The sequence below is a fragment of the Zeus faber genome, assembly GCF_960531495.2.
Source record: "Zeus faber genome assembly, chromosome: 18".
Classification (NCBI taxonomy): domain Eukaryota; kingdom Metazoa; phylum Chordata; class Actinopteri; order Zeiformes; family Zeidae; genus Zeus; species Zeus faber.
Window position 1 is genome coordinate 16,114,120 of NC_137210.1, and position 23,055 is coordinate 16,137,174.

The following is a 23,055-nucleotide window of genomic DNA, read 5'->3' on the forward strand; positions in this document are numbered from 1 at the left end:
CTTCTCAATAACTTTATGTACTAAAGTGCTTCAGTATATCAGTCATTTATATGCTTTGAATGTTGTGTAATTACACTAAAGTATATTGAAAGGTTAACCCTAACTCAAACTACTTGTATACTTGTAAAAAGTGTGTTATTTTCGTCTTCAAAGCTCAAACATGGTAAACCCAACTTCAGTACATTAGGTGTGACGTAGTCACGGTATTTTACTTTCGTTTTCGTCATTCACTTCCGCGAAACAATCGTCATTTACCGGTCATGTCAGTGATTTGTTCGTCAAGAAAGCAGAGTAAAGTTAGGTTAGTGCATACGAGGAGCTTAGGATTCTGACAGCAGTTTTTACCAACCGTGTCTACTTTGCGAAACCGCGATGGATGATTCACTGAGATCAGGTAGGCAAACGTGACCGCCAGTGAACTTTAATTCAGGTTGAATTCAGGTTAAAATCGAGTTCAATTCAAATGTAAGTCAAGTTTAAGAGGCATCATTTTCTTCGACCACTCAAACCTTTTGCTTCAGTTATCTTGACGACGGTTGTGTGCTGTAATGTAATGTCAAATGCTCTTAAATGTACTGTTAATGTAAAGTATTAAAAGTACTTTTATACAGTGGTCATAACAGAGCCTATAACAACTTTAAAGTGATACTGTATCTGTTATTATGCACATACGTTTTCATTCATATCCTGATCACTATATATATATAAAGCAATATATAATAAACCCCAAAAAACACAAAAGAAAAATAAATAAAATTGGCAATATATATAATAAACCCAAAAAATGAACATTAAATCAAAAACCTGATCCGTATCAGCGATTCACACATATACAGGCAAAGAGCCCAGGTGCAAAACAAAATGGTTATAACAATATGTTATACAGTATATAACGTGACTGACTTAGAAATGTAGTAGGTTAAAAATAAAAGATATTTGCTTTAAAGTGTAATCGAGTATAAGTCAAAACTGACTGTACTTCGGTACAATAACACAAAGTCGTTTTTTTACATTCCACCACTGATATTGGCCAATTTCTCTTTCATGTACTGACATGACACTAACACTAATGTAATTTCAGTAGCAACGTAGTAGCATTAGAGTTTGTGAAACTCTGCAGCTCTATTTTGTCCTTCGGTTGGAATCAACATGGTTTTGAGTATTGGTATCATAAATAGATCATAAAATCAGAGCAGTCATTCCTTTCTTTACCTTTGGTGCAGAGATGGAGTTTCCGCGCCTGCTGTTGCGTGTGGCACAGGCCCTGAGAAAAGATGAGATAAAAGCTTTGGCATTCCTCTGCACCGACATCCTCAAACAAGACCTGAGCTCGGTGGAGGCCACCGAGCTCTTCGGCCGTCTGACGGAGGGAGGCCTGCTCTCCGCCGAGCAGCCGTACCTGCTTGCCGATCTTCTCAACACCATCGACCGAATCCGTTTGGTCCGTGAGCTGAAGCTCAAAGACCAGATATCCATGACCAAAAGCATCATCTCCCCATACAGGTGAACGGCAGGTCATCTGTGATGAAACGGAGCCCAAAACAATGTACTAAACTATATGGCCTCCAAAAAAATGTTTGCCCTATGTATAACAAATTTGCCGTTATTAATGTGAATTGGACATATACGCATTCATCTCTTCAAGTCTTCCAAGTGGTTGCCCGTGGCAACGGTTATTGTTAACAGAACAGTGGTCGTTATACAGAAATAGCTGAACACTGATTACCGCTATTGACCAATCAGAATCCAGTATTCCACAGAGTTCTGTAATAATGACATGTAATAATATAACCCAGTCATTAGGATTATATACCTTGAACCAACACTATGTTACTTGTTTACCTTAAAATAACAGCTTCAGAATCATTTTGATGCTACACTGACTTGGAATATGAACAATGCCACCTATTTCATCTGCCCCCCCCCGCAAAGCCTTTTCTTGCACTATGTAACTTTGGTGTTCGGGTAGGAAACCGTGGGAAACGTGCGTTACCCTTTAACTTTGCTTTAAGTAAAATGTATTTAAAAAAAAAACTGAGAAATTATAAACTTGCCAGTCAAAATGGCCACTAATAATGCTCATACAAAACGCACCCGCACCACCTCCCCGATGGTGCGGGCAAGACGGGCCTGTGGTGAGCCCGGCAGCCGCGCCTCGGCCTGCGCGCGTCGGCCCTCACTTTCCTTGCGCCACGAGGTTGTTTTGTCCTCTGACTCGCGCGTGCGAGCCGATCTGCTATGTCCGAACACATCTGGCCCCTACACCGGTAGCAGGTTCAAATTTGTCCCGGTAATATAAATTGTTTTCCGACACCGGACCAAGTTTTACGACAGTGGTGTAAAAGTGCAATTGCACTCAGAAACTGTCGGTGCGCCAAATCCCAGTGACCCGAAGTCACATAGTGCTGCTCAAACATCCACACTCCTTGGACTGTTTGTGTAGTTGGCTTTTTGAATTTTGACTGTGAATTCCATTGTCAGTTTAACTGTGCTTTAATCATTTTGGACGCTGTTATAACTGTGCTTTAATCATTTAGGAAGCTGTTATATGACCTTTCTAAGAATATTAATGAAAATGAGTTGAAAAGAATGAAGTTTCTACTGACGAGCACTATGCAACGTACGGAATTGGAAACTGGTGCCGTAAGTGTGACAAATAATCTCTTGAACTTTGAACTTTGAAATTGTGAATTATCTATCCCAGGGTTTTACTTAAAACGTGTATTTTGTATAGCTGGAATAGGAATGTGTGTGTGTATATATCTATATATTTATTCATACATATACATTTAAATAAGTTACACTGCAACATTTTATTTGGTGATTTATTTTTTATTTAAATACTTAAATACTAAATTCACCATGATAAGTTTGTTTTATTTTAAAATTGTAGGTGCCGGAGATAATTGATACATACACCACCTGGTTTCTTTACCACTGCTATAGAGTTAGTATAATATAGTATTTTTTACCATTTCCTTAGACCACACTAGAGGTGTTCCAGGCCATGGAGCGCAAGGATATTCTCAGCGACACTAATCTAACCTTACTGGAGTACCTCATAGGAAATATCTGTCCAAAGCTGCTGAACAACATCCAAAGTTTTAAAATGCCAGAGGGTAAAGAAGCTACCCTTTTCAAATCACACTCAAATTTCTCAATCCCTCCTACTGTTATCACAATCAAAGTGCTTTTTTAAAAATGCTCGATAAAATAAGCCTTTCCGTGTGTTAATAAATAGTGGTTTTTATGTATAGAAACTTTCCAAATGATCCAGGAGACCGGTCCGGGCTACGGCCGACCAAGGTCTCGGTCGGAACTTTCTCTGCCGCACAAGGTACAATTATGCAGCTCTCAAAAAATTGCACTGTCGTCTGTTCACATGGCCCTTAAATTCATGTTTCTATGTCGCCTCTGTTTTTTCTTCGTCAGACTCCAGAAGACTCGTTGCTCGAGACATCGGCCTCTCTTCAAAGATCGAGTTGAGTCAATTCTTACGACGTCGAAAGAACTCCGGACGGCGTGTGTGTTTATAAAGCGCCGTGAAAGAGCGTTCCATTGACCCGTGCATCGTTTTTTTTTTTCTAAATGTTTGGTTCCAGAGAATTCTTTATGCGTAGACAAATATCTGTACCCGAACCCGCTGAGTCAATCATTTAAAACCCATGGCAAGGAAGGGAAGAGGCAGGATAGAGTCTAGAAGAGACTCAGAACCTCCTTCCCCTTCCTTCAACCTTATGGCAGGAAAAGGTTACTGAAAAAAAAAATTTAAACATGTTGCTGGAATCCCCTCATAAATATCCACTTCGTACCCGCTGGACTTTTGAACCCAACTTTTATGAGCGTCTCCACTCACTTCGTTACGTCACTGCGAATCACAAAGGGGTTTCAAATACAAGGCTGATTTGGGCTATTCCAAATGGCACATCACGTCTGTACAGAATGTGCCAGCTGAGAAGTGTAGTGTCTGAGTAAGTCATGCACAGTATGAACCTACTCAAGATTCAAGAGGTTTATTTGTCACATACATATACATACTTTCATACATATATGCAGTGAAATTTCTTTGCAACGCACCCGGAGATTATGCACAATAGATACTAAACCGAACGTAATAGCGAACCTAATTCCTACCTAGCAACTTAAACTAACTGATTCCTAAAACGTAATGCAGTTAGTGAATTGAATAATATAAATAAAATTAAAATAAACTAAGACTCGAAAAGATAATACAAAGCGGGGGTACAAAATAGGGTATAGAGGGAATAGAGCTATGTATATGGAATAGGCTATTTGTATATACAGATATGTGGAGTAAAGTGCATGAGAATAAAGTGAATATGGAGATATACAGTACAGTATACAACAGTACGACGAGAACAGTACGATGAGTCCGTTTATAGTATACATCAGTACTCAACCTACTACACTTAATTCTTTTCACTTTCAGACTCGTTTCAACGATTAGAGGACTTTAGGGCACACAGCGATATTGCGACCGAGGTAAGAACTTGCGATTTAGCTGAGGAAAGTGTCGCAAACACATTTTTGGTTGTGCTTGTATTTTGCTTCTCGCCCCGACTCATCTTGTCCAAAATCTCCCTCGGATTTAGTCGTTCGACTCGATGCGTCTTTCTTCAAACACCTCTCTGGGTATGTACCGCACTGGGATCGTTGTTTCTTCACTAATCATTGTCATTTACTGTGGTACTCTGCGAATTCCTTCCATCGAGCGACACATCTTTGTCGACATTTGTTTTTTAAATTTGATAACTGTGCCACTCCTTCTGCGCCCTAATCGGGATCCAAACGTCCTCCGAAAAAAACACTATTGCTCCAGAACCATTGCAGACGACCAGGGCAGCGGAAGAGGTTGGTGTTGTGATCGCTTCATAGACAAAATAGAATTCTCAACGCCTGTAAAAATAATTCGGAACATAACGCTCCCCCTGGTTTGTCTTTTTCAGGGTTTGGCGAGGTATCCCATGACGAGGAGACGGAGGGGAGTGTGTTTGATTGTCAACAACTACGACTTCACAAACTCCACCAGAAATCTAAAAAAGCGGGAGGGAACTCAAGTTGATGAAGGTAAGGCCATACTAACTATTTATCTACCTACTGTACCTCCCTACCTCCTTTATCACCTACCCAACTATCTACTTGCCCCCTGCCCACATACCTTCCTGTCTATCAGTCGTATATTTAGAGTTCACCACCGTCGTATGTTATGTTTTACTTACAGAGAGCTTGGTGCATGTTTTTAACTGGCTGGGATTTGAGACCCAGGTTAAGAATGACTGCACCAAGGAGCAGATGCTGTCGCTGGTGCAGGAGCTCGGCACAAGGGACCACGGTCAGATGGACTGTCTGGCTTGCTGCGTTCTCAGCCACGGCCTGGAAGGAGCGGTGTATGGGGTGGACGGAGGAGCGGTCGGGCTCAGGGAGCTCACCGAGCCTTTCAATGGAACGCGGTGCGCCTCGCTGAGGGAAAAGCCCAAGATGTTCTTCATCCAGGCCTGCCAGGGCCAGAAGGAACAGCAGCCGTGCTTCATACAGGCGGACAGCCCTGTGTCCAGCTCCATTTCCATGGATGCTTCACGGGTGGTTCAAGACTCCATTGCCTGTGATGCGGATTTTTTGATGTCCATGCCTACCGTTCCTGGTTTTGTCTCTTTAAGAGACAGGAATCAAGGCAGTTGGTTTATTCAGTCATTGTGCCAAAACTTGGTTAAGATGGTGCCCAGGTAATTCAAAGCATAATCTTTGTATAGTTTTGTATAGTAAATTTCGACTTCTATCAATTGGTGTTATGCGACTGACTGGCATTGTTCTCCTTTACCAGCGGGTATGACCTAGTGTCCATCCTGACGAAGGTGAATGACGATGTCAGTAGGATGATCGATGCCGGGAAGGACAGGAAGCAGATGCCCCAACTAGCCTTTACCCTAAGGAAGCAAGTGGTCTTCCCGATTCCTGATGGCCGACCTCCCGTCCTGCAGAACAAACTATAAAGCTGCTGATATGTTCCACCTGAACCTCGGATAACTCCTATCAAATATCTGTCATTAAATCATGAGGCCTTTTTTTTTTTTTTTTTTTTAGCTTGGTATCACATTAGATATAAAAATAGAGTTTGATTTACTGATTTTTGAATTTCTCAGGGCAAAGGGGAGAAAAAACCCAATTCATGTTTTTTAACCATTTTTCAAGGGGAAACAAACTGGTGCAATTTTAAAGGGTACCTACTGTGCTTTTCCTTATTTTGTGTCATATATATATGTTTATAGTGTGGGATGTTCACATAAGACGTGGCCAAAGTGTCAAATAATGAGGGGACCCTTTTTTGAAGAAGTAATCCCTGTGACCAAAAAGCTCAGACCTCAAACTGCTCTCAACGTTAGGTTTCCAGCGTTTTTTTCTACTTTTGAGCAGACATCAACTTGTGACGGATTTCTTCATAGCGTATGGTCATCTGCTCCGGGCACAGCACGCCCACAAAGTTCAGGGACGCGCCCATCCACCCGCTCAGTCTGTCTCGGAAGTTGTTGACCGCTTCACAGACTGGCCGCACGTTTTATTTAAAAAATGATTGATCTCCTCTAAGGTGTAAATTTGATCGTCTGGACAGTCTGACCTCATGGTCACAACAAATCGGCAATGTTTTATGACAAAATCGAAGACGACAAATGTCCCATTTTCTCATGTCCTAATTTTAGCTTCAGAACAAAATCAAAAATGACGAGAAACAGCCGTTGTTGGTTTTATGATTTTGGATTTGTAAACGAGCAATGAAATAAAAGGCTGTTAATGGTGTTCTGATTTTGGATTCTAAATCGGATATGAAATGATCAATTGATGGACGGATATGGTCTGGAGATGAGCAAAGAAGCTTTCCTTTATTATTATTTTTTTTAATTAAAACATTTTTGTGGCAAAAATATATAATATTGTTAAATTAACAATATTATTAAATAAATATCTTCCTCACTTACTTCCTGACATATTACGCTGTCGTAATTTGATTCTCAATGCATTCGTGACTTGATATTTACAGCTGTTTAAAAAATGTACTAACCACAAAGCAGTTGTCCTACATTTTTATTGTGGCCCTGACGCATTTGAGATTGAGGTTTCTCAATTGTTTCTCAATTGTCAATTCTATCTGTCTAATTGTGAGTATTTGTATGTACGTTCACATGAATACATAATGTAAATAGGTCTCCCTTGCAAAAGACATCCTGATCTCAATGGGCCTTTATCTGTATAGATAGAGGAAATAATAATAATTATTATTGCTACTACTATGAGCATTGTTATTTCCATACATAAACAGATTTTAACAGAAAATAAAATTGTATTTCAATATCAATATCAGTGGGCTACATATGAATCAAATAGCATCAGCTTGAAACAGAATGCAGTCGATCTGATTTTACAGTTATCATTTTTCATATAAATATATAAGACATGTACATAATATATAATAATAAGTTAATGCATAAATAATAGTAAATAAAGCTGCAGGCAGCAATACATGGAGTCCGGGTAAGTCGGTGTGACGAGACAAATTTATTGTTATAACTCCAATTCAAGATCAAGATTCAAGAGGTTTATTTGTTAAACATATACATACGTTCATACATACAGTATATGCAGTGAAATGTCTTTGCAATGCACCCGGAGATTATGCACAACAGTAGCTAAACCAAACATAACAGTTAACCTAATTACTACCTGGCAACTAACTGATTCCTAAAAGGTAATGCAGTTACACAGCAATACAGAAACACAGAACAGAACAGCAATACAGCGCAGTATGTAGTAACCCCGAACAGTGATACTGTATGTAATACAGTATGCTACATATAGTACAGTAAGGCAGTGGCTATAATAACCAGGGCTTCATTTGTGCCGGATCATTATATTCATATATACTATAGATCATATATTTAATTGGATCCGTGAAATACATGTTCCTTTCACTATGTCATTTATTATGGTTAATAATAAATGGTTATAATAACAACAGTTCTAAAAGACATATAACCAAGTTAATTTTCTGCAATGTTATACTAGAAACATTGTTATAATAGAAACAAATCTGGCTTTGACTATGAAATATAATGATTATTGTACACTACCAATAAGTGTCTCTGTAAAACTAGATATAAGAGTTGCTTAAAAGCGGTTTGCGATGTAACGTCACATTGGTTGTTACTGATGCGCTGCGCTTTATTTAAAGGAGAATATGAACCCTTCAATGAACCCCTCATGAATCCTCCCTGATCTCCCAGTTTTTATATTTGTTTTCATGTTTTATTTTCATCTGCTCATTTCCTTATGCCATGTCACTAACCTCCATGTCATTTAAAATCCTGCCACGCCCTCCTGCTTTGCTAGTCCACTTCCCATTGTTCTCTGCCAGATTGTGTCTCGCTTTACACAGACCTTTCCTGCAATACTACCTGTTTCCTGTACCTTCTGTCTGCACCTCTACTTAATTCCCTGGACCCTGATTCTCTGCCTGTTTCCCTGGACTCTGATTCCCTGGACTCTGATTATCTGTCTGATTCCCTGGACTATGATCCTCTGCCTGATTCCCTGGACTCTGATTCTCTGCCAAAGTCCCTCGACCCTGATTCTCTAACTGTTCCCTGCCAGATAAGTTTGCATTCTCTGACTGGTCTCCTTGTTTTCACCCCTGCCTGTTTTTGGGAATAAAACTTATGGACTTTGACTTCTTACCTTATGTAACTACCTGATTTTGTGTCGTGCTTACAAGTTCACATCCATTCTGAGTCAGTGAGCGTAACAGTTAAATCTGGCCAGAAATGACCGGGTTGGGGACCGGGTCGGGACTGGGGTGCCGAGTGGGAGAAGCACTCGGATTCTTCGGTGACAGCCTTTTCTGATGGTCTCCGGAGGGTTTTCAACCACATTACACCTGGCCATGAGGCTGCTTGTGGACTTTTTTAACCTGGTCCAGAGGGGGCGGCGAGTAATCAACCAGTCCATTGAGTTCCGGACCCTTGCAGCAGAGAGCGATTGGAATTCCTCATCACTGGCCGACGCTTTTTCACCACAGGCTTTCTGATGTTATCAAGGGTGAGCCGGCTGCTCTGGACCCAGTAGCATTTACTTAAACACTCTCATCGCCACGGCCATCCGCATCAACAGATGTCTCCTGGAGCAGAGGCGTGAGAGGGCACTGACCAGTTATTCCCGAGGTCTTCTGCGACCACCAGCATCGCCTCCTCCTTCTTGTCGGATCCTACCTTGATCACCCATAGCATCTCCGCAGAGCCCATGCAGCTTGGCAGGACCAGGTTGTCATTAGTAGAATGACAGCGCCGCCAGAGGGAGAACCGCTGTCTGTACTGTGGCCAGGGGGCCATTACATGTCCAACTGTCCATTAATTGAGGGGCTCATAAGTCAACCAGAGGGTGCTGGTGAGCTGTTCAATCCATTCCTAAAGACCCTCTTATCCACTGCTCCTTGCTAAACTGGGATTGGCCGAGCTGTTTCACACGGTGTCGGTTCTCATTGACTCTGGAGCTGATGATCATTTTTTGGACTCCCTCCTGGCAGAGCAACGGGGCATTCCCCGGGAGCCTCTGTCGAAACCCATGGATGCGCTGTCAATGGCCACCTTCTTTGCTACGTCACGTATCATACTGTTCCTGTACATCTTAGCATATCAGGTAACCATCGTGAAACTCTTACATTCAACCTGATACACTCTCCTCAACGACTGTTGATCTGGCGTTTCCCTTGTCTCCTGACACATAATCCACCGATGAACTGTGGAACAGGTTCCATTCTACAATGGAGTTCATGTTGCAACTCAGAGCCACTCTGTCTCCTGTCCCTAGTTCTCCTCCTGCCACAGAATTCCCAGACCTTTCTGGGGTCCCTCCTGAATACTTGCTGCCGAAGGAGGTGTTCAACATTGCTCAGGCCACCTCGCTTCCACCTCATCGGCCCTACGACTGCAGTATTGAGCTTCTTCCCAGTTCTATGCCACCAGAGGGCGGACTATACTCCTTGTCCATCCCCGAGACGAAGACCATGGAGGCCTACGTCCAGGAGTTGCTGGCGGCGCATATTATGCAGCCCTCTTCACTGGACTGGGGGCGGTTTGCATCCCTAGTCCAATGGCAGGACGGAGATGATGAACCAGGCGACCAAGAGAGTCTGCTTCAATCCTGATTCTCTGCCTGTTCCCTACCGGATAAGGTTGCCTTTTCTGACTCATCTCCTGGTTTTGACCCCTGCCTGTTTTTTGGAATAAACCTTGGCCTTTGTCTTGGGTTTAAATCCGTTCTTCCGAGTCAGTGATCGTAACAACTGCACTTTGTTTCAAGGCTAATAAAGTTCAATTAAACATCGCGATTGTCTACTGGTGATACTTTAACCTAATTATTTAAAAACAAAACAAAGATTATGCTACATTATGGACGTTCCAAACACAGCACCTTCCTCGTGAGTTAATCTGGATTGGGCTGCTTCCTCCTATTCTTTTGTGGTATTTAATGCCGTTGTAAAAATAAAAATAAAAGAATCTCCAATCACCGCGGCATCGCGTTCCTGTTTCTCCAAACAAATCCAATAATAACAGTGTTTTTTTTCCCCTTTAATAGTAGATGTATTTATTTTCCTAATTGAATGAAACATATCTGATCAGCGAGCAGCCGCTGTGCGTGCTGTGAGTTGGCTACGGATGTGCTGTGTTGAGTAATGATGACACAGAAACGATTCTCTGTGACCAGTCAGTATTCTGCAATGTTTTTAAGCGACCTTTTGATATCGCTGACAGAGTTGACTAAACCTTTTTTTAACGAACTCCTATAAATGCGGTCCGATGTGGATCAAACGGACCACTGCATGTATGGACTGCCATAAGGCAAATACAACTATCCTTCATTCATGTCCGTGGATTTGGTGGTTTATGAGCGGCAGACACTTTGACAGTTGATAATGCCAGAATAATAACAAATATAGCCACAGGCAGCAATGAGAAACAGAAATGAGTTGTGTGTAGTGGGCGACACATTGTTGTTGTAATTGTTACAAATCTTTTAGACATCTGGAAGGGAACCCAAAAACACAAAAAGAATGAAAATATTTTTAAAAGGCATACACCAATGAATACATGTTCCTTGTATTATGTCATTGCTTATGGTTATTGTTCCCAGTAATTATAATTCAGGAAGTTTGTAAACATTGATATCTATGGAATGTCTATAAATGCTGACAGTGATGTTATGGGTTTTGATTTTGTATAACTTACTCTAGTGCGTGTCAGCTGTCCCCACAAGTGTATATGTTTATAACATTTAATACGCTGTGCTTTGTTTAATCAAATAGTTTTCTGGTGTATTGCTGTTCTGTTCTGTGTTACTGTATTGCTGTGTCGTACTGTTGTATACTGTACTGTATATCTTTTTTTCAAAACACACTTTATTCACATGCCTCTTTACTGCACATATCTGTATTTACAAATAGCCTATCCCATATACATAATTCTATTCCCTTTACTTCTATTTTGTACCCCCACTCGGTATTACCTTCATGAGTCTTATTTAAATGTATTTTATTTTATTTTATTTTATTTTATTTTATTTTATATGATACTATTCACTAACTGCATTACGTTTTAGGAATCAGTTAGTTTCAGTTGGTTGCCAGGTAGAAATAAGGTTAGCTATTATGTTCGGTTTAGAATTTATTGTGCATAATCTCCGGGTGTGTTGCAAAGATATTTCAATGCATATATGTATGAATATATGTAGGTGACAAATAAACCTCTTCAATCTGGAATCTTGAAACATATTTTTTCCAACAAAATAAAGGTTAATGTAATAAAATAATACCTGTCACCTTGGAACTTCGTATGGTTAAGAGTTTGTATCTTTCCTTTAGTTATCCTTGGGTATTCATTTTGATAAAGTCCAATCATGACTGTATATATCACGTCATCTGTGTACTCCGTCAGTTTGCGCATGCGCGCAAGGGTTTATTTGATCTGCGCGGGGCACCATCTTGTGAGGTTTTGATTGTTGATCATAAACTCCTTCCATAATAATGAACCGATCGTGATGAAACTCGAACGACGCCATGTTGGAACTGCCCCGAATACACCTTTTATCAATTTTGTCTGCGATCAGTTACGTCTGCACATGCCACAGCCTTAGTGAGGTTGCGATTGTCGACCAATCACTAGACTGCAAGGCTGTGATGATAAAATGAAATGAAATACGTTTTTTTACTAAACTATTCCACAATAATGGAAGCATGGAGAATGCGTTAGAGAGAAGAGGAATGAAAGTCAGCAGGATTAAGACAGAATACATGTGCCTGAATGGAAGGGAGAGTGGCATAAAGCTGAGAATGCAAGGAGTGGAGGTGGAGAAGGTGGATGAGTTCAAGTACTTGGGGTCGACCATCCAAAGCAGCGGAGGGCGCGGGAGAGAGGTGAAGAAGAGAGTACAGGCAGGGTGGAGTGGGTGGAGAAGAGTGTCCGGAGTGATCTGTGACAGAAGGGTTCCAGCGAGAGTGAAGGGGAAGGTCTACAGGACGGTAGTGAGACCAGCCATGTTGTACGGTTTAGAGGCGGTGGCACTGACAAAAAGGCAGGTGGCTGAACTGGAGGTGGCAGAGTTGAGGATGTTGAGATTTTTGTTGGGAGTGACAAGGACGGACAGGATTAAGAATGAGTACATCAGAGGGACAGCTCAGGTTGAACAGTTTGGTGGAAAAGTGAGAGAGGAACAGTTTGAGATGGTTTGGACAAGTGTGTAGGAGAGATGAGAGTTACATTGGGAGAAGGATGCTGAGGATGGAGCTGCCAGGCAAGAGGAAAAAGAGGAAGGCCAACGAGAAGGTATATGGATGTGGTGAGGGAGGACATGCAGGCGGTCGGTGTAAGGGAGGAAGATGCACAGAACAGAAGGTATTGGAGGCAGATGATCCGCTGTGGCGACCCCTAACGGGAGCAGCCGAAAGAACATGAAGAAGAAGATTCCACAATAATGGACCAATCTGGATCAAACTTGAACAGCGGCATCTCAGAACCGCCCAGAATACACATTTTATTCATCGGTGAGTGCGGTGGATTTAGATATACTACAATTTCTTCATTAAAACTTATGTTATAAGTAGTAGGTCTCCCTATAATATTATTTTTTTTTAATATATATATTTATATATATACTACTATGAGTATTGTTATTTCCAAGCTCACAGATTTTAACACCAAAGAAAAATAATTGTATTTCAATATCAATATCAGTAGGCTATATGAATCAAATAGCATCGTCTTGAAACCGAATCTCAGGTTTAAAAAAATAATATTAAAAAAATGGAATCGATCTGATCGCAATCCGTTTTCAGATAAATAAATAATGAACATGTTAACAATATATAATAATAATAATAATAATAATAATAATAATAATAATAATAATAATAATAATAATAATAATAATAATAAAACCCGTTACATTTGCTGTGGTTCACCACTAGGTGGCAGCACGCAGTTTGTGACTGGACGGAAGAACACGGTTGACCCTCCGCTGACCCGGATTGTGATTGTGTTGAAATTTGACAACTTTCCGGGCGCGACGACGCTGCTGGAAATTCAAATGCTGCTTGTGGACGATCGCTGAGTTTCTACCCAAGGAGATCGGAGACCGCCCCGCGATGGAAGGCAGGCGGACGGAAGACGGACCAGCAGCAAACAACAGCCCCCCGAACCCCGGGTTGGTAGCGTACCCACCGTGCCCGGAGCAGACAGACATTATGGAGAAAATGTTCACCAATGTCCCTTAATATCCCATGATATGTATCCGTGGACGGATCCAAATATTTATCCATCAAGGTCTAATATAAGGTGGTTGTTTCATGCGTCCATAACTACTGTGCTCTAAACTAATGAAGATAATAAACACCATTTGTTTTTATTTTCTCCTGTGCATCAGGTCAAAGACCCAGTTTTTCCCCACTGTGGGGAATTGGTCATTTCCATCACAATCCTCAAAATCAATATTTTAAGGCTACAACCATGGCCACCTTTAGATTGATTTCAAAAATAAAATGTGATTTGGGGCATTTTGAACTCTTACAACAGCTAACTTGAGTATATTTTATTGACTTATATATATTTTTTTCTTACTTTTTCCCCTTGCACTCTTTTATGAGCTTCTGCTGCTGTAACACCTCAATTTCCCCGCGGATTATTAAATCCAAATCTTATCTCGCCCTACGTGTGGTGTTCTCACAGCTTGAAGGCGGAGCAGCCGCCGAGGCCGGGCACCGGCAAGACGCCCATACAAATCCTGCACGAGTATGGAACTAAGAGCGGAAGCCTTCCCGTGTACTCCATGGAGAAGGCTGAAGGGGAAGCGCACCACCCCACCTTCATCTTCAAAGTTAAAATGGGAGACGTGATCTGCTCAGGTAGGGTGTGGTGTGTTGCATTTAACGACGTTTGCACGGGAATTCACGTCCAGTTGGGGCTGTCGGTCACTTGTGGTAAAGTTGTTACGGCTGCTTCGGCGTCTCCTTATATCTGTTGTGGATTTCGTTTCCCGCTGAGGCTAAACTCTTTATACACCGACATGTGTGGTTTTCATTACGGTTATGAGGTAATTAGAACTGAGAATTAATTTTTTTAAACTCATTAATAGAAAAGGATTATCACCGGATGGAAAGTACCATCTTCTGAAGTGTCTTGAGTAGGGATACGTAATTAAATGTAATACTTTTACAGTATAGACCAAATTATCAAGTACCAAAACATTCTGGGGGATTCAATACCCAATTTAGTTACCAAGGTAATACATCTCTTAAGTGTCAGTGAGGCAAAAACCTTTACTGAGAGAAACATTATAAAGCTTGTCAGACGTGTTTTTTGTTTTTATAAACATTATGAAAATAGTAAATATAAAAAAAAAAAAAAAATTACCGGATTGGGGTGGGTGGTATTGAAAAGCTTAGCATTTAGGAACTGTGTTAAAGTCAAGGTATCTGTACCAATATTGACATTTTTTCAACGATACCCAGCCCTTGTCCCCAAAAAAACATCCTGGTGATATCTTAATGAAATCCAATTATAACACAGTCCCTGGAAGCGCACACGTCAAGTTCAATGAATATCAAGATGACATTTACTAAGGAAATCACTCTTGACGAATGAGACGATGGGCAGACACGCATCAGAAGCTCTTTGTTTAATTTTTTGGTGTCTCAGGTCAGGGAACCAGTAAAAAAGCCGCCAAACACCAGGCGGCAGAGTCGGCGATAAGCATCCTGCAGGTCACCCTCGGCTCCATGTAAGTCACCTCCATTTTACCTCCGTTAAACGTCGCACCAAGTTGAGCCTCGGCTCCGGGTGCTTTGACACACCCTGCAGATCTGTGATCTCCGATGTGGTTCCCTGCAGGAGCCTTCAGGTTAAACCGGAACCCAACGGCGTTCCGGCGGAAGCCGGCGACCATCCCAACTCCGTGGGGATCCTGCAGGTGGGTGTTTGTGCTACGTCTGTAAAACGGTAACGCAGTGGCCCTTTCTCCCATAGAACACGAGAGAACATGATTCGCTGAAGGCAGCCTCGTTCCCAGCATTTAATTATGTTGCAGTAATATAATAGTGTTATAATAATAATGTTTCACAGAGAACAACCATTTCCTAGTCAAATTCGCCTAATAGTAATTCAACGGGCTTGATGTCTAGTTCAGTGGAATTATTGGATGCTGCTCAACCTGAAATCTTGAGTTTGTCTTAATGTTTGGCTCGGCAAAGATATGATCACATTTTGTCGATCATACCAGTTTGATGTGTGGTTCTCTGACAGCGGGACCTTGTCCTGCATAGAGTCTGTTTGGGGTTTCGTATTTTCAAAACCGTGGCGTGTTTGTGCTTTCTGTCGCTTTTTACAGCGCTGCAATGCAATGCAAGTGTAAAAAAAACGCGATTGTTTCTCAAGTAGTACGTCTGAATATTTTGACCATACCAGGAGCTGGCGTTGCAGAGAGGATGGCGTCGCCCCGAATACACAGTTCAAATGGAAGCCGGACCCCCACACAAGAGAGAGTTCACTGTGACGTGCCACATGGAGTCCCTGTCCGAGACCGGTGCGCGCTGAAATGGGTCCTTTAGCTGAAAGTATCCCTATAAATACAGGTGTTTGCGGTTGAAACGGTGGAGCCCTATCATCCCTCTTCCCTCCCCAATGCTTTTTTCAACAGGCATGGGAAATTCCAAAAAAGCGGCAAAAAAGGCAGCGGCAGAGAAAATAGTGTTAAAGCTTCAAAGCCTGTCCGGCTGTTCGGAAATCACATGGGTGAGTCGGACGCGCTTCGTTTTTTTTTTACGGTTTCGGAGCGCGACGCACGGGGGGGGGGGGGGGGTAACGACGATAACGACGGGAGTGTAAATAATAATTTGGACTTGGCAGAACCCCACGCCCTGCGTCAGATTCGAGGCATTGCAGAACTCCTCCGGGGAGAAGGTGTCGTCGCTGCGGAGGAACCCGCTGAGCATCCCCAACACGGACTACGTCCAGATGATGCAGGATCTGTCCACGGAGCAGGGCTTCCAGACGTCCTACTTCCACATCGGTGAGTTCCACCCGGCGACCCTCGGTTCTTACATCAAGCGGGTCACTCTCATGAAACCGCCAAAAACCATGTCCCAAATGAACTGGTGAACATATTTAGCAATAATTTGTCTTGAGGGCTATTATGGAGGAATTTGTCGATACTTAACAATTTTTTCTTTTCATTTGAGTCTGCTAAGTTTGGCTGTGGGAAACTGCTTATACATGATTTTCCTTTAAAACAACCATTTATTTTTTACTTTAAACCAAACCTTGTCATTGTTATGACTTACCTTGTTGTATGTAAGTACATGTGCAGGTTTACATATTTACAGAGGTTTGCGATGGTAGTTGAACTTAACGTCATTTTAATGGTGACTTTTTATCGTGAATTACATTTGAATTACATTTTTGGTGGGTATAGTTTCCGTGAGGTGCGAGGAGCGTTGTGGTATTTCTGTGAGTAATTACAACATGTAATTATAGAACCCAGAATCGCGATCATGGCGCCGCCCCTGCGCGAGCACCTCGTGTCGATTACGCACATTTTAGTATTTTTAGAGCTTATAGAGCTTATTGTCCGTTATCACCGGGTGTCATGACATTTTACTGCTTATACTGTCTGACTGTATGTATATGTATGTGACAAATAATCTCTTGAATCTTGAATCACAAGAGAATGTGGAGTCAGTCATTAAAAAGATCAAAGTACACAGTGCTGCCTACTACATGGCCCACTTTGTGTCAAACGATAACTATGACATTATTTTACTGTTTTTCTGTGCTTTTCTTATCAAAAAAACGGACGTGTTACGGTAATGAATCTTTTGACAAGAAAATCACAAAAATGCAAAAAAAAAAAATCACAAAAAAAACCCCACCTAAAATAATATAATAGTTAAAAACAATATATTCAGCATTGTGTACGTAATATTGAAATGAATTATTTCACATTCCCTGTGCATATGTGTATCAATAAATTTCGGATGTGTTTTACGGTGGTTTCATTTGAATGACCTGAGTGGTGTATTGATGAGGCCTGGCTGGTGGAGCTAGTTCTGTCGGACAACTCGGCGGCGCCACGTGCTTCCACGCCCTTGTGGGCCGGCCTATTTGAGCCGCCAGTCCCTCCTGCGCGACCCGCTTTGCCGCACTGCCTCCACCTCCCCTGCCAAAATCGTCATCATTTTAAAGTAAATCTCGAGAGTTGTCCGTGAGTCTGCCGCTCAGCGTGTGGTTGTGTCCCGGCAGACGAGCTGACGGTGAACGGCCAGTACCAGTGCCTGGTGGAGCTCTCCACCTCCCCCGTCACCGTGTGCCACGGCACCGGCATCTCCTGTGGAAACGCCCAGAACGACGCCGCCCACAGCGCCCTGCAATACGTCAAGATCATGGCTTCCGTCAAATAATAATAAGAAACCTCCAAGTACATATATGTTTTATTTATTTCCACTGGTCATCATATCCAGGGTCCAAATGGAGACTTATCTATTTTTCGTTGTTGTGAACATATGTAAAACTACATATGCTTGACTGTTTGAAGTCACCTGAGATCACCTCAGTGCATCATTTAGTTTATTTTGAGTTTGTTGTATTTGAACCTGCTACGTTCTGACGTTTCTAAAACATGAAATAAAGCTTTAAGCTGGAAATTCCAATCGTTCAGAATTCGTCATCAAATTGCGCTGTTCCCGACTATCGGATGTAACGCCGAAAAAATAAAGCGTGTAATTAAGTTTGTATATTATATGATCACCTCTTTATCACCTTTTCAGATGCTTTGTAAGTGTCTGCTTTATATACACTCACTTAGCACTTTATTAGGAACACTTTACTAAATACTGGGTAGGGCCTCCCTTTGCTCTCAAAACAGCCTCAATTCTTCTTGGCATGGATTCCACAAGATGTTGGAAACATTCCTTTGAGATTCTGCTCCATGTTGACAAGATTGCATCAAGCAATTCCTGCAGATTTGTCAGCTGCACATTCACCCTGCGAATCTCCCATTCTATCACATCACAAAGGTGTTAGATTGGAGTCAGATCCGGTGATTGGGAAGGAAACCAAAGGATGTGTTTTTTTTCCACCCCCCCACCATTCAGTGTTAACTCTAGAGACTGTTGTGCGTGAAAATCCCATGAGCTCAGCAGTCACAGAAATACTCCAACCAGCCCGTCTGGCACCAATAATCATGCCAAGGTCGATCTGCATTTTATGCATTGTAATGCTGCCACATGATTGGCTGATTAGATAATTGCATGAATAAGTAGGTGTACAGGTGTTCCTAATAAAGTGCACAGAGAGGGGAGAATTCCCAAAAAATGGATGGCACCCACTAATAGCACCATGAATTGTGCATCAAGTGAGCCCGCTATCAGCCCCATCTCAGCGTCCGATACACAAAAGATGGGGCCCTAATCATATGCCAGCGCAAACACGGCCTTAAAGTTTTGCTGCCGAGTGCAATTTGCCCTTGTTTTGCATCTATGATCGCGGATCTGCCGAGATGCGTGGATTCAAACACGTTATACCTTTAGATTAAAATGTACTTTGTGTTTTTAGGTTTATGTGCATTGACTATAAAACATTTAAATAATATGAGCATCTATAATAAAACATTCGCTTACCACATAGTTCATTTATTACAGGAATTAAATGTGTATATATTTACATTTTTACTTAAATAGTAGTTATCACCGATTCTTAATGTAGAAATTATGACAGTTCATTTAATATATTTCACTCTCCACAAAGTCCACAAAGTTCGGCTCCGGGGGCTATAGCGCCTCTGAACTTGGTGCCTGTGTTGGCCGGGGCCTCCCCTCGCACCGGAACTTTATTCTCGAAACAGATTATTATTATTATTATTATTATTTATTTTTATTTTTTTTGCGTGGCCACAATGCTTTGAGAAAAGCCGCGCAATCCTTTTGTGAGTTTGCCTGTGTACCTTCATTTGGAGTAGAATCATGTCCTTTACATTGAATAACATTGCATAAATGGAAAGGTTTTTTTACTTCTGCTTCCCATTAGAGGTTGGTAAACATTCATAAGTACTTTTAACTCAGATCACTGATAATGTACCTTACGTACCAGCTTGTAGTGTTTATTAATATTGCATTAATTTGGCGATGAATTAAAGATTCAGTGTGGTTGAAATGTGGATCATTTGAACTTTATTGTGGTGATTGAACTGGTTTTGTGTGAATATTAGAATACTAATGAGCCTGTTTTATGGACATCCATCTGTCATTTCAATGTTCCTATTGGTGTGTGGGTGTGTGTGCAGGTTTATGAGTGAGTCATTATATTTAATAAATCAAATCACGGTGTCATCTACTTCATGAATTTCTTATGAGAAAGTATTCTTACTATCTAGTTATTTTAGAATAGTTGAATATGTTTCAATGGTTTAGTCCAACATAGTGGCATTAATCCTTGTTACATGTTGACATCTGTTAAAAAACAAAAAACAAAAAACAACTTAAAACATGGACTAAACTTTCTTCATGTCTTTTTATGTCGATGAATTAAAGAAACAAACTTATTTTTCTCTTGGTATTTATGACATGACACAAGTCGAGTTTTATATCACATAATATATAAATATATACAATATATACATATTATTTGAACAAATCCTACGTAATACGGTTGGTATTGGCCACACATTTGGTGCGGCCATATTTTAATGTTTTAAATATTTTCCAGTGAAATACACGACATACTCCTCAATCACAAGTTTCTTCTTTTTATTAGAACAAGCACTATGTAGCAGCAGTGTACTGTGTCCATGGAAAGATATGTTCTTATTAAAATTGCACTTTAGAAGGTACCCATCTGAAAGTGGATTTTGGGGGAACTGGGCTGTCGGTCCGAGAAACCATTAAAAAGTCCAATTGGGGAAAGAAAGAAACCTTTTGTAAGGCATTCGCAACATTCATTGGCAGGCGATGGTCGTATAAACATGCAAGTGGAGCTGATGAGCGTCCTCGCGGTCAGTTCTTCCGAGATGGATTGAGAAAGCATCGCTGCATTTATTTTTCTTTCTATGGAACTAATTTAGAGGTTTGAATCCGCCACCAAACGACACAGTACAGTTCCTGTCCTCCAAGAGAGATGATCTTTTATCACTCCAGTAAAAAAAAAAAAAAAGTCCCACTTTTTTTTTAAGTGAGGGTAAATCAATATCCTGTTTTTTTGTTTTTTTTTTATTCAATAGATGACCAATAAGTGCAACGGTTACTCGTGGGACCAACGGAACGAAGAACATCTTTAATACGCAAGCATCTTACAGTCAAATGAGCATTTCTTTCCCACCCTTAGATATCACATGTGGAGACATCTACTCTTTACAGACTTCAAAAGTGAAACTACATTCCGTCCCTTCTTTTCCCAGCCGCACGGACGTCCCTTGAGAGCAGAGAGCGGGGTGTGTGGTGTTGTGGTCGGTAGTGAGTCCGTGAGGCATTAATAAATGCGTTAAGGCACAGCGAGTGGAATCGATGCTGAAGAGTCGCAGCGTTGACTAAGTGATCGGGGAACTACTTCTCTAAAGTTCGGGGCCGCCTGATAACATGGATGCGGAAAGCGGTTCTAGGTTTTTGTTTTTTTGTTTTTTATTTAGGTTTTTGGTCATCTACAGTACAATGTGGACTGTGCACAGGATGAGTTTTGCGTTGAATCATTGTCAGCGTCATCACAGTTTCATCACGATTCGCTCCCTTTCTGGACTTTGGCCCGTCTGGTTTAAAAAAAGGAAATCAGAATCTCCACGTATTCACCCGAATGTACAGTACGGTTATGTTTTACATGCCTCTCTGTGGGTCGATTAAAAAACCAAATGTGTCGATATTTTACATTAAGATAAATAAAACGCAGCAACTCAAATCGGATCATTAAAACTGTTCTGCTTTTGCAATTATTCTCGAAACGTACAAAAAAAAAAAAAAAAAAAAAAAAAAAAGAGGAGCCAGTGCTTTGCAGAGGCCCACATCGTAGCAGTAAATTCTCTGGGGATTTGATCACATTAGTTGTGTATCAGTATCAGTTATGTGATGTCTTATTGACTATATATCCAAAAAAGTCTTTGGCTTTGAATCGACAATATAAAAAAATAAAATAAAATAAAAAAAAGTAGTTTGAATAACTTTGTAGTCTGTAATCTTGAATTACAATGGTACTAACGACAAAAAATAAAGGAAAATAAATAAGGGAGAAACAGTCCAGAAGGTGTGTTTCTGGACACGTCCTGGAGACAGAATCAGACTGAGGACACGCCCGTCATATGTGGAGTGACGGTGATCTACGCAAGCATTTAGCATGGAAATGTGTAAACTTTGACTTTACCGAGTCTCTAGTCTTACACCGAGGCATGGAACGACAGCATGAGGAGCGATCGGTCAACTACGTGGATTTTGTGGATTTCGTTGTCATGACTACGTCCTGCCTCATAACTGTGTGTACGGCGGCCTCTTAAAATGACAATTAAATAAAATATTTCAGTCACTATTTCCCGTTTGAAATCACTTTTTTCCCGCTCATTGCTTCCCATGACAGAGCTCTGCTATGGTACAGTTCGACGATAGTAAAAGGCAAAAAATAAATAAAATCTGCCAATTCACACTTTTACCATTTTTTTTTGTGTAAATCTATGAGTCCGATATATATTACAAAAATACCTCTTTTTTTTTTCTACAACAAATGATCGTCGATATGGAATAATACGGCGAGTGCCAATAAAAGCTGCACTAAACATGCATTGATACGTACGGTAGGTCATCAAAGGCCTACGCCCATGACTCGTCTAAACCAAAATCACTCGGAAATTAAATGGCTGTTTTTTTTCTTTACGTAAAAAGCGATTGTGTGATGTTGACGGGTGACTTCTTAAGGCAAAGACATACCAAAAGTTCAAACGGCGTGGGATCATTTTACGTGATATTACTCGAGGCCGTCGCCCCGGGCGTCCCCAGCTCCTGCGAAGCACGATGGAGGTGACGTCGGCGAGAGGAAAGCTTCGATGGATGGACGTCCGCCGCCGTCGTCGGGGGGCGACGGGCGGGTTTCTAGGTTTCTCCGCCAGTTTCTCTCGCCTCTCGTCGCACGCTGAAGTCTGTTTCGTCTTTTTGTACGCGGTGATCACAACAACTTTATTGTGCATAGATAGCGGCCTCCTCCTCCTCCTCTTCCTCCTCCTCCGCCTCCGGACCCTGTGCTACCACAGGCTGAAGGTGGACTCCATGTTGATGAAGCCCGGGTTCTTGCGGAGATCCCAGTACGTGTTGTTGGAGATCCAGCGCTCCCTCTGGTTGGCGTCCACCACTTTCCTGGGAGCAAAACAACAGACTGTCAGTGAATAATACAACTTTGAACGGTTAAAAATAGATTCCCTTGTGGTACACACAGCAGAAATGCTCTGAAATTGTTTATTTTATTTAAAACATTTATGGAAAAA

The 23,055-nt window shown here is 41.4% G+C and overlaps 3 protein-coding genes across 4 annotated transcripts in view; 2 read left to right on the top strand and 1 right to left on the bottom strand.

The window, feature by feature from the left end:
• Positions 1-255: 255 nt before the first annotated feature.
• casp10 (caspase 10, apoptosis-related cysteine peptidase) lies at positions 256-6,925 on the top strand. The gene is made up of 12 exons (XM_080018855.1): positions 256-394; positions 1,224-1,503; positions 2,538-2,643; positions 2,984-3,119; positions 3,258-3,337; positions 3,433-3,481; positions 4,451-4,503; positions 4,614-4,653; positions 4,841-4,872; positions 4,968-5,088; positions 5,243-5,744; positions 5,843-6,925. The coding sequence occupies exons 1-12, from the start codon at positions 373-375 to the stop codon at positions 6,009-6,011; spliced, it is 1,590 nt and encodes a 529-aa protein (XP_079874981.1). The 5' UTR covers positions 256-372; the 3' UTR covers positions 6,012-6,925.
• Positions 6,926-13,618: 6,693 nt separating this feature from the next.
• prkra (protein kinase, interferon-inducible double stranded RNA dependent activator) lies at positions 13,619-19,937 on the top strand. The gene is made up of 8 exons (XM_080018745.1): positions 13,619-13,761; positions 14,283-14,458; positions 15,252-15,333; positions 15,444-15,522; positions 16,017-16,134; positions 16,249-16,343; positions 16,458-16,620; positions 17,850-19,937. Exons 1-8 carry the CDS (start codon positions 13,703-13,705, stop codon positions 18,005-18,007), a joined length of 930 nt encoding a protein of 309 aa, XP_079874871.1. The 5' UTR covers positions 13,619-13,702; the 3' UTR covers positions 18,008-19,937.
• A 914-nt stretch (positions 19,938-20,851) lies between these two features.
• The window catches only part of osbpl6 (oxysterol binding protein-like 6), a 39,992-nt gene continuing 37,788 nt past the window's right edge, over positions 20,852-23,055 (bottom strand). For both annotated transcript variants that reach the window (XM_080019249.1, XM_080019248.1), the window contains exon 22: positions 20,852-22,927. In XM_080019249.1, coding sequence (XP_079875375.1) covers positions 22,816-22,927 — 112 coding nt within the window. In that variant the 3' untranslated portion in view covers positions 20,852-22,815. The remainder of the gene's footprint in view (positions 22,928-23,055) is intronic.

Excerpts from the sequence above, each read along its gene's own strand:
- prkra (XM_080018745.1), top strand. The coding sequence starts at position 13,703 with ATGGAAGGCAGGCGGACGGAAGACGGACCAGCAGCAAACAACAGCCCC. Across the intron at positions 13,762-14,282 it reads AACAGCCCCCCGAACCCCGG|CTTGAAGGCGGAGCAGCCGC; the intron begins GTTGGTAGCGTA and ends GTGTTCTCACAG. Across the intron at positions 16,344-16,457 it reads GCTGTTCGGAAATCACATGG|AACCCCACGCCCTGCGTCAG; the intron begins GTGAGTCGGACG and ends TGGACTTGGCAG.
- casp10 (XM_080018855.1), top strand. The coding sequence starts at position 373 with ATGGATGATTCACTGAGATCAG. Across the intron at positions 2,644-2,983 it reads CGGAATTGGAAACTGGTGCC|ACCACACTAGAGGTGTTCCA; the intron begins GTAAGTGTGACA and ends CCATTTCCTTAG. Across the intron at positions 4,504-4,613 it reads ACAGCGATATTGCGACCGAG|TCGTTCGACTCGATGCGTCT; the intron begins GTAAGAACTTGC and ends CCTCGGATTTAG.